We start from the raw sequence: 10939 nt of genomic DNA on the forward strand, positions 1-10939 counted from the left end.
AACCTGCAACACGGCCACACTCCTGCTCCCCCAGCTTCAAATCCTTCTCATGTCACCCTGCAGGCAGAAGGACCTAGCTTGCAGCACAGTGTGGGGTGGGAAGGAGAGACAGACAGGCAGTCCTGCCAACCCCAAATTGGCTGTGGCTAACACAGCACAGGGTGGCAGGGACAGTCGCACCTGCTAGGACCCTTCTGGCTGCCTGAGGTGCTTCCCCAGCATCACCTCTGGGCTGCTCTGTGCTGTTGGGGAGGGTGACCCCACCTATGACAGTTCCCTATAATTCCCTAAGTGGCCCACAGGCCCAAATCATTGCCCACACCAGCTTTAAAATGAAGCTATATTCTCCACTGTCCCACCATTATGTTACTAAACAAACAAACAAATTTACTGTAAGTGAATTTTATATTTGGTAATCAAAGACTCCTAGAGATGTTTGAACAAGATGATTAATAAGCTTCTGTGTAAATAGCAGAAATAGTCAGGTTATACACAGCATCTCATTTCAGGCAGCTCTTCTTTTAAAGTTTTTAGGTACCGACAGTACTTTCTGAGGACTAAGTTCTGCCCTTGGCTTTTTGCAGGGAATTCCCCATTGAGAAGAAACGCAGGCATGTTTGAGGGATTTGCTTCTTAGAAACCTCCTCTTTCCACCCTTTCTTTGCTTTGTACAGTAGTTTACCAAATTCACTGTTCCTGGTGATTTCTAAAATTTTGCATCATTAAGCCTGGAAAGCAAGTCTACATCTACAAAACCGTCATAGCACCTTTGTGGAACAAACTGCAGAGCTTTCTTCCAATCACCAGTTTCTTTTAAAGTTAGTAAAATGCAAAGCATCTGGTTCAGCGTTAGACTTTTTCTACCACTGGTCCACCGCAAGTACTTATCCAGGGGGAGCTTAGCAGTTGGCAAATTTAGCCGCCTTGCTTGAGCAAAGCTACTTCGCGGCTGTCCAGTCTTGTCAACCAATGACCCAATTATGTAAATTTTATCGTGCTCAAATGTCGTCATTATCTTACGGGAATCAGGTGTTAAATAGATGAGCCTGTCTCTTGGAAAGAGATTTGTGTAACACTGTTCTGTCACTGTCACGAGTAATTTGTCCCATGCCTCTCCATAGCGCTTGCTAAACCCCTTATGATATGGCCCATCTACACTGAGGTTACAGTAGTGTAAGTGGAATGGATCTACAGACTTTCTATTAAACCCTTCACATTCCATCATCTGGTCCACTGCGTTCCCCAGTTCAGCGCGTGACATGCAATTTTCATAAACCATATCGAATACCAGAGGTTGGCCAAAGATCATAGCGTTAGCAGCCCTCCAACTATGCAAGTTTTCCATAGTATTGATGTTGAACCGTCTCAACAAAGTATTCTTTAGCTCATCGGTATCCCTTTTCTCAACAGTTCCCAGCAGTTCCTCCTGGTCTTGCTTTTTCTTTTCCTGCTTTGCCTTCCTGGCATTTATTTTTTTCTCTTTCTCAGCTAAGAATTTCAAATATTTAAGTCTTGATGACTTTGTGGGAAGTTCCATAAGGGTCTTTAACGCTTCTTCAGTCACATTTTTAGGAACAGATCTGCTAGCTAGCCTCCGCATCTCCACAAACTCCCGCATGGCAGTTAAAGTGGAATCCTCCTCGCATTTGGACGTAGGCTCACAGATTTCCTCTTGCCGTCTCGATTTCATAACATTTTTCCATTCATCCAAATTCAGCTTCTGAGAGGGGTTAGGTTCAGCGTCCTTCAAGCAAGGTGACAAATTCAGAGTTCTGTGTGGAAATGTTTTATAGAAAGATGTTAAAAACAAGCCATTCTTTCTTCTCTCCTTCATGGCAAATGGGAAGACAGAACGTCTGACAACGTTTCTCAGAAGCATATTGAAAATGCTCATGGTTGGGACTATGCTGCGTCCAAACAATTACCTGCCAAAATGGTAATAAGACAAAAAGCGAAAAAAAACCCCATCAGTAGTCAAAGACATATGAATACCTCAAATCCTGTCAATTTTACAAATCCTGAAGAACAAAAGCTTACTTCTTTATATTCCCAGGAAAACACTACAGTATTTCATTTAACTTTTTTTCCATTGGCTTTAAAAGGGAAATCAAATTGATGTTACTGCTAGAGGAAGCAATCATTAGCTTTGCTCTTTAAAATGACAATAAGACGCATCTATATTTTGCTAAGTTGAGCAACAGTTAACCATGTTCAGCTTTCCCAATTTCAAATCAAACTTGTATGTCAGATTGCAGACAGAAAAAACGGTGATGGGAGTAAGCATTATGCTACTCAGATACCACAAATGATTTCAAAGATGGAGACTTTCACAGAAACAAGAAAACAACAATTTTCTTGTTTGATGTTACAACGAACAGACATTTCCGCTGCTTTTTCAATAAGGCATAGAAACTCAAGTCATAAGCAAGTCTGTGACAAGCAAAACTCAACTGTGATGTGGCAGCACAAGCAATGCTGCTGGGATACCCTGATGTCAGAGAAAAAGCATTTCTCCTTTTAATGTTATATTTATTATAGAGAAGCTCCCATTGCAAATTCCCACCAAGACTATATAGTCACTCACTTAGGCTTAGATTTTTACAAAGATGTGTGCTATACATGTGCTGTGAACAACTGAAGCACACATGTAACTTCATTCGCATTAGTATTCCCATTCATTTCATTGGGCTGTCCTCACCAAGTTACGTTGCGTATTCCTGCTTAAACAGTGAAGAGTTGGGACTAAAAACAAAGACAACAAGTCACCAACATTTTTCCACCCTCTCCATAGTGATCCTCCTTAAGAAAGTCAAACTCTGACTTTCAAAATTTGAAAAGTAAAAAATGATTTCCAAATTCTGTATGTATGTTACTGTACGTACTCTGACGGAAGACAGCCCCGGATTGAAGACAAACCTCAAAGACAGGTGCTGCTGCAGGGTCAGGGCCAGAGTCAGAGCTGCAGCAGCCTCCTGCACCTCCCATCTACTCTGTATATAGATCTAAGATAAGGGGCTTTTTTTCACCCATGCTGATTGGGACAGCTGAAGGGAAACTCAGGACAACACCTCATTTTAGATTCAAGTAAGTGCAGTATTAACATTGCCACCTGAAAGTTAAAAAATGCTCACACACACAGTTCAAAAACTAACAGCAGTTCCAAAATAAAACCATTTCGCCTGCAACCGAGATTTACTGGACTACGACTCTCTATACAGTTGCCCAGCTTTGCAATACATGCATGCCAGCGTGACAAGTTTCCTGAAACCATCCTCAAAGACAGATGGTTTTAGTTGCTGTGACAGCCACTCCTGCACAAGCTGCACACATGTTGGCATTGCTCCAACAGAGATGCTGGCTTATCCTAGCAGCAAACACAACCTAAATGCTTTAATAAGGCTGCTTTACCTCTCCTGCTTGCCCGGTGCTGAACACACGTGCCTACATAAAAGCTCTTCGAAAAAAGCCCTTTTGCAGGGAATCTAGATGAATAGTAGATCAGAAGAGAAATCCTTTGCTGAAAAACAAAACAAAACAAACAAACATTTGGAAGTTTCGCACGTGCCCATTGGAAAAACCACCGAGCCCTTGGCCCGCTTCCGATGCCAGAAGAGGAGTCTTCCTGGTTGACTTGGCAGCTAACGAGGAGCACGCTCGCGCCCCCAGCATGGCCGGAGAGGCTCGCGCGGAACCCGGCTGAATGCAGCGTACGAGGCCAAGCGGCCCAGCCCTCTGTGACGTCACGGAGCCCCTGGAACGCGGTGCACCCGGAGCCGGGCGGGGTGCGGGCCTCACTGCCCCGCTACTCGCAGCTAAATGCGCTGCCGCCAGCCCGCCGTGGGGACTGGCCCTGGAGTGGGACACAGGGGAGACGCCATACGTAGCGCCGCCGCTGCCGCCGCAGTACTACTTGCCTCCCGCCGGACCCGAAACCAGCGCCCTCGCTGGACTCCGGCCGACCGCAGTTTCGGTCCTGACCGGAACAATATCGGCGACACACCCGCGCCTTTCGTGACAAGCCGAACACCGCGGGCTGTGGAGAACCTAAGCCTTACACTGCATTACAACTAATCAAAGGCCAGGCTCTGCGCATGCGTGGCGGGAGCCGAGAGGTCGAGCGGCTCCTACGTGTTTGGTGCGTTCGTACTCTTCCGGTCGTCCGGGGCCCGCGGCTGCGGACTGAGGTTCCTCCCTTCTTTCCTCCCCACGCCAGGCCCTGCGCGGCCTCCTTGCGGCCCGGCCAGCACGGGCGGGCGGGAGCTCAGAGGCCGGACCTGGCTGGTGATGCGAAGGCCTGGTGCTGTGGGGGGAAGGGGCCAGCCCCAAGTTGGCTGTGCAGGGGGTGGGCAGGGGGCATGGCTGGGGTTGGACCTGCCACACAGGGTTCGAGGCATGGCAGCTGGGGAGGCTGGTAGGATTAGCTGCCACTGCTCCCCTGCCACCAGATTTCCCCGGGGCTGGATGCCATGGCTTCCTGGGCTGGGTTTGGCGCAGGGGCCAGAGGTTGAGCACCCCTGCTCTAGATGTACTGACTCGTATAAGCCTTGGTGCAGTGGGGGGTGGCGGGATGGCATAGTGCAGGCTCTGGGAGTATAATAAAAATAATAGGCGAAAATGAAGAAGACACGAAACAGTGACTCTCAGGGGAAAAAATAGCTTCCTCACAGTGAGCTGTATTATGACGTAGAACAATTTGCCAAAGGAAGAAGTGTCAGAAGCCACATGAAATTGGTTATTTAAGACTAGACAGCGCTCTAGAAGGGAATAATCCTTGCAAGGCAATGAACTGGGCAGGGGTGGCCAACCTGCAGCACAGGTGGCATGGGCAGCTTCTGTGTGAGGCGCATGGCTGACTTGGGACGGGATAAGCAGCACAGTGGTAGATAGGGCAAAAAGTAGGGGTACGCCAATAAAGGTTTTCTTGGCCAATACCAATAGCCGATTATTCACCAGGCATATTGGCTGCTACTGATTCAAAAACTGATTTACAGGAGCACAGCTGGGCAGTGTGGAGATCAGCTCCCTGCAGATAAGTCTGTGGAGGGGAAGGGTAACAGGGGAGGGAGGGAGGGGGAGGGGCAGGTAGGGCCTGGGGCAGGTGCTGGGGCTGCTTAGCTAGCGCAATGAATGGGACTCAGGGCCAGCCAGGGCGGGGAGCAGGATGGAGCCACTGGCAGCTTGTCCAGGGGATCAACATCCTACAGCTTAAAAATGGCAGTGGGGTACTTGAACTAAAGTTTATCAAACAAGCTTTAGTTCAAGTGCTGACACCACCATTTTTAAGCATAGGAATGCTTTTAGGAGCCAAGCCGAGCGAGGGTAGAGGTGGGCTGCCCATTGCAGACTTGGGCTCTCTGCCCTGCTGCCTTTGCCCCAGTTGCCGTGTGCTGGCCATGCATCTCCTGCCTGCTTGGCAGCGGGAGGCACAACTCGCCACTGCCACCGGAAAAGCAGGGGACATGCAACCAGCGCATGGATCCCGGGGCGAAGGCAGCAGGGTAGAGAGCCCTGAGCCTGCAGCCTGCTTTCCCCACACACAAATCTGGGGGGCACACGCCCCCCATGCCTCCCCCAGGTGGTGCGCCCGTCAGAGAGCCAACCACCTTTCCTGTGTCCGCTGGACAAGGTGCTCACAGCTCTGTCCCGCTCCGTGCCCCAGCCCTGTGGCCCCATTCACCGCCCTGGCTGGGCAGCTCCTCCGGCTCCTGCTCCACTCCCTCCCTCCCTCCCTATGGGGGCCTTGATCTGCCTCCCCTCTGCCCCTTCCCTTCCATAGACTTACCTGCAGGGGGCTGCTCTCCATGCTGCCCGACTGCATTCCTGGCCATGTACATGCTGCGGCTGTGCACATGCACACTCCGTCTGGGGTCCACAGCCAGAAGGAATATTACATTTATTGGAGACATAACTGGCTACACCGGCCAAAAAAGCTGGTAGCCGATAATGTTAATTTTCCTTTTATCAGTGCCAATCTGACATGGCACCGATATATCAGTGCGCCTCTAATAGGATGCATAAAGGAAAGCAGCAAATCAGAAAGGGAGCACAGACCAGGGAGAAGGCAGAGCAGCATAATAAGCAGAGGAAAGTGATCAGAGTTGCACTTGGGAGGGTGCAGAGCTAGTTTGTGGCATGCCTGCCAAAAAGGTTGGCCTTTAATGGGCTAGGGAATCTAAAAGGTTTTTTCTTATGCTGCAAACATTTATCAGTTGGTGGAGGTCTTCATTTGACATGAACTGACGCAGCTTTCCACAAAGATTGGGACTGTGAATGTAAAATGTGTGTCCCGTGGCAGGTTTCTTGAGTGCAACATATGTTTAGTACCAAGCAACATATATGTTCTTCAGTGGGGCTTATCTATACCTTATTAAATTTTTTTTTTTTAATTTGACTAGACTAGTCAAATTCAATGACAAACTTCTACTTCTGCTACTGTCTTAGACCTGCTTTTTTCCCCTGACTGCTTACAACTATCCTTTTCTTTCCCATATTTTTGTCAGTTATTTCCAGCATTTCTTTTGCAAATATCTTCTTTGACATTAGTTCTGGCTTTAAGTAGTTTGAAAATTGCTTATCATTATAGCAGCATGTATGTGCATAGCTATATACAAGGTAGACAGATAGTATGATAAACAGGACTGAAAAGGTTTACAGGCAGCCCCCGCTTAATGCAGTTTTGATTAGCGCTATTTCGCTATAGCACTCACTTAAAATTGATACCAGGTTTCATGAGTGTTCAGAGAGTTTCACTATAGTGCTCAGTGGAATTTTGGTGGGAAGGCAGAGAAGCAGCGGTGGTGGTGGCAGCAGCAAGTGTGGTGAGTGGCAGCGAGTGGGGACTGGGGGTGAGCATGGTGGGGTGGGGAGAAGCCAGGCACAACTGCTGAATACAGACTGGTGGGACGGTGGAGCATCCCATGGGAGGGGATGTGGTTTTGCAGCCAGCCGGGACCGGGGTGTGGTTTACAGCCAGCCGGGCACATAGCAGGGACACTGCAAATCCCCCTTGCTCCCGGCCGGCTGCAAATATCCACCCCGCTCCTGTGGCATGCTCCACCACCTGAGTTCACCAGCTGAAGCAGCGGCGGCGGTGAGGAGTGCAGAGCTGGTGCCCAGGGCCAAGCAGGGGCCTGCACCCAGGGTGGGGCAGCAGGAGTGCGGGGCCCAGGGCCAGGGCTGGTAGGTGTCCATGCCCAGAGCAGGGCAGCAGGAGTGCCGGGGCCCAGGCTGGCACGGTGGGCAGGTGGGTAGAGGCGGTGGTGATGAGAAGTGGTGAGTGGGGAGGCAGGCATCAGTGCAGGGATTGTATTGGTGCCCAGGGCCAGAGCTGGCAGAGGCCCAGGGTAAGGCAGCAGGAATGCAGACCCAGGCTGGCACATGGGACTGGAGTGGCCAGTGGGCTAATGGGGAGCGGCAGCGGCAAGAAGCCACGGTAACAAATTATCTATATTTACATTAATTCCTATAGGCAAATGGGTTTCGCCTGCTGCGGTTTTGCTTAGCGTTCGGGTTCTCTGGAACCAATTAAGAGCGCTAAGTGGAGGTTGCCTGTACTGTACAAGGTGGGAGCGCATCTTTAGCTTACACATGTAATTATTTCTAGCACTTGGAGGAGTAAGTTTTTCCCTGCTCCTTTAAAGAAATCTTAAGAAGTTGGGCTGCCTAATGCAAACCATTCTTCTCTTGTATACTTCATTTCCCCTTCTACCCATCATTAATGTGACAGAGCCACACAACTGCTTTATCCTTGATGCTTGCCAGGTCCTCAACCTGGGTGTGCTGCACAGTCTGTGGTGCATCTACATACTCGCATATTGGACTGTCCTTGAAGCCAATCTTATAGAGTGTGGCTTTAAAGCACCCAGCAAACCATTAAACCATTAAAGATGGGGCATTGTCTAGACAAGCATATTTTTTGTGTATTGTTTGTGGGAAGGTAGCTTTTCCAATTGACAGTCTTTTTTTAAATATTTAGATACAGGACTTGATTTCCGGAGCCATTTTCAAGCAAAATGAGTTTTCTGCTGCCAAAACTGACTAGTAAAAAAGAAGTGGATCAAGCAATAAAAAGTGTAGCAGAAAAAGTTTTGGTTCTTCGATTTGGGAGAGATGAGGATCCTGTTTGTCTGCAACTGGATGATATTGTAAGTGCACTTATAAAAAGAACTTGTTTTTGATGCTATGGTGAATATCGCATACACATTTGGTCCAACAAAATTAAACAGTGTGTTAAAATAAAATACCCTTAGAACCACATTGAACTTAAATGTAATTATTATCGTAGCAATGAAGTGGAACCAATATAATGCAAATTGGAATTAATATCTAGCTATTTAAGACTAGACAAAGCATTAAAAGAATGTCCTTCACTCTTCTAATAGGGATGATGCAACACATGGCGTTGTTTGCAAATAACTTTGAAAATGAAAGTTATTTGCAAACATCTATATATAATCTTTAGTTTGTGACACTTAATTTTTTCCCAGCGTAGCTGCACGCAGATAAAATTAGTTTACTCATTGGTGGCCATACAGGAAGTGGTGCACTTTGTTTTAGAAATCAGACATTTCTGTTTCCAGGTTTCATGCTAAAATGCTATATCATGCTGCTCATGCATGAAACTAAGTGGACTAATATTTTATCGGTAATAACAAAAGCTTGGTATGGAAGAAAGCATATGTTCAAAGCAACAATCCAAGAAGAGTCAAATATGAATTAATTATCAAGTATATTTTTAAGGATAGAACCCTGTCTTTCCCCAATTATTTTCTGTCTTTTTTAAACAGGAGAATCATGAATTAGAGTTATGCTTAAAAGCAGGTCATGTTTTACCTTCTTGCGTTTCAGAATCTTTTTTACCACCTGTCTTTTTCCAATCTCAATAGCTTGCAAAGACATCTCATGACCTAAGTAAAATGGCAACCATTTACCTGGTGGATGTGAACGAGGTACCAGTGTACACCCAGTATTTTGACATCAGTTATATTCCATCTACTGTTTTTTTCTTCAATGGACAGCACATGAAAGTGGATTATGGGTATGCTGGCTTGCATATTGCCGTCTCATGTGTAACATAATTAGCTCATTCTCTGCATGTGCTAGCTTACTACATTTATAATTTCATTTTGCTAGCAATAGTACCATGCAGGATCAAAGAGGCCAGGAAAGAATAGGGCAGACCACCCCTTCCATTTTGAAAGACCTCTTCACATTTATCATTCTGCAGCAAATTCTCTGATATACTCTGCTTATGAAATTGTCTGATATACTTTCTTTATGAAATGTGGTTCGTGATTCTGCATACATTAGCATTACAGTCTTGGCCATTACACAGCATTGTTCTAAATTTTAGAGGTCTTTGAAGTCGCCTCGTCTCTTCATTCATACGTGTCATACAAGAGTAGTTCAAGCCACAGGTGTGACTAAGGATGTATACACATGGCTTCTTTACAACAGAATACATAGAACTCACTCTGCAATGAAGATGGTATGGATACACAGCATGCAGCCTTACACTGGTATAATTCATTCCACTTAAAAGGACCCCTCAGAAAGTGAGGAGTAAGGAAATGCTGGCATATGCTACACTAGCAAATTGGGCTGTGTCCACTCCTCTCGTCAGTTTTAATGCAAGTCAGCTCCCACCACCTACTGGCTAGACAATATAATAGTGTCTTCTGAGAGCAGCCAGTTCAGGGGAGTTGTGTGTCTGCTCCTTGCTACGGTGGAGATTTACTGCAGAATAAAATTACCCTGTAATAATCCTGTTGTGTGGCTTCACCTTAAATCAAAATCCTTCATGTATATATGTTTGCTTGTCTTTAAAAAGTTCTTCATTCATTTTAACAGACATTTTTGTTTCCATTTATCTTTATCTGCTTCATAGGTCTCCAGATCACTCTAAATTTGTGGGGAGCTTCAAAATAAAGCAAGACTTTATAGACCTGATTGAAGTGATTTATCGTGGAGCAATGCGTGGCAAACTTATTGTACAGAGCCCTATTGATCGTAGGAATATTCCCAAATATGATCTTCTCTATCAAGGAATTTGACATGACTGCAGATGGCTAAACACTGAAATTGCAACAGTTGTGGACAGTTTTCTTAAAATATTTCCCACGTTTGATACCACAGGACAGAAAAAAGAACTTTTAAAAGCTTGTGGTTTCTTGTTGAAGATCTTATTGGTCATCTGTTGAAGACAGACAATCTGTCATTTAATATTATCCTTTAAATAAAGTTGTGTGCTTTACTTATATGAGTAGTGCCCATAGTCTTTCCTGTAAAAGCACAATATATGGCAGTTATGAGATGGTGACAGGTTATGTACTTTCAGGGTGTGGCCATCTCACCTTGTTGATTGGAGAATAGTTTGCATTAAAGCATGATTATATATTGTTTTAGAATTTTGACACCATTTTACTTAAGAACAGCCTGTCTCTCATTCCTTGAAAGTGCTTCCATTTTACACATTGCACTGTCTTCTTTTTTCAAAGTAAATTAATAAATAGATAGTCCCTTGATGCAGTAGGAGTCCTTTGATGCAGAAGTCAAATGGACTGAGCAAAAGTTTAAAAGGGAAAGTCTTACTCTCTTTTAAGACTAAGTAGCAATATTATTTTACATATGTGGTTTCTGTTTAACTAGAATGAATGATTGTGAAAAATACTTTAGTCTGAAAGGAGATGCATAATAGAACAAATTCTGTACTCAAGTAATCTCAGTGGTTAGCCCTGGGGATTAATTTGATCCAAGTATACTATATTTAGAGCATCTCATCCCTGACTGGAGGAGAGGAGCAGTGTATGGTTTGGTGAAGTCTCCTTAGGCTCAGGAAAAATGTACCAAGGGGAGAGGTGAAAGCTCCAGTGTGAGACTTTCAAAACAAGAAAGGGCAAAATACTGGTGAACACATAATAAGCAGCAGCCCTGCACTGGC

The 10939-nt window shown here is 45.7% G+C and overlaps 2 protein-coding genes across 8 annotated transcripts; one reads left to right on the forward strand and one right to left on the reverse strand.

Moving 5' to 3' along the window:
- Positions 1-386: 386 nt before the first annotated feature.
- TRMT10C (tRNA methyltransferase 10C, mitochondrial RNase P subunit) lies at positions 387-3517 on the reverse strand. The gene is made up of 2 exons (XM_006271774.3): positions 3409-3517; positions 387-1925 (listed from the first exon to the last, which is right to left on the reverse strand). Exon 2 carries the CDS (start codon positions 1892-1894, stop codon positions 707-709), a length of 1188 nt encoding a protein of 395 aa, XP_006271836.1. The 5' UTR covers positions 1895-1925; positions 3409-3517; the 3' UTR covers positions 387-706.
- A 271-nt stretch (positions 3518-3788) lies between these two features.
- On the forward strand, positions 3789-10256 carry TXNL4B (thioredoxin like 4B). 7 transcript variants are annotated; one of them, XM_019476249.2, is made up of 5 exons: positions 4202-4297; positions 7469-7562; positions 7976-8144; positions 8886-9037; positions 9887-10256. In XM_019476249.2, exons 3-5 carry the CDS (start codon positions 8013-8015, stop codon positions 10050-10052), a joined length of 450 nt encoding a protein of 149 aa, XP_019331794.2. In that variant the 5' UTR covers positions 4202-4297; positions 7469-7562; positions 7976-8012; the 3' UTR covers positions 10053-10256. The 7 variants fall into 7 exon arrangements, with proteins under 7 accessions (XP_006271837.2, XP_014454543.2, XP_014454540.2 ...); XM_006271775.4 differs by lacking the exons at positions 4202-4297; positions 7469-7562 and adding an exon at positions 3789-4184; XM_014599057.3 differs by lacking the exons at positions 4202-4297; positions 7469-7562 and adding an exon at positions 3789-4135.
- Positions 10257-10939: the final 683 nt, after the last annotated feature.

This window comes from Alligator mississippiensis, chromosome 1, assembly GCF_030867095.1.
Source record: "Alligator mississippiensis isolate rAllMis1 chromosome 1, rAllMis1, whole genome shotgun sequence".
NCBI lineage: Eukaryota > Metazoa > Chordata > Crocodylia > Alligatoridae > Alligator > Alligator mississippiensis.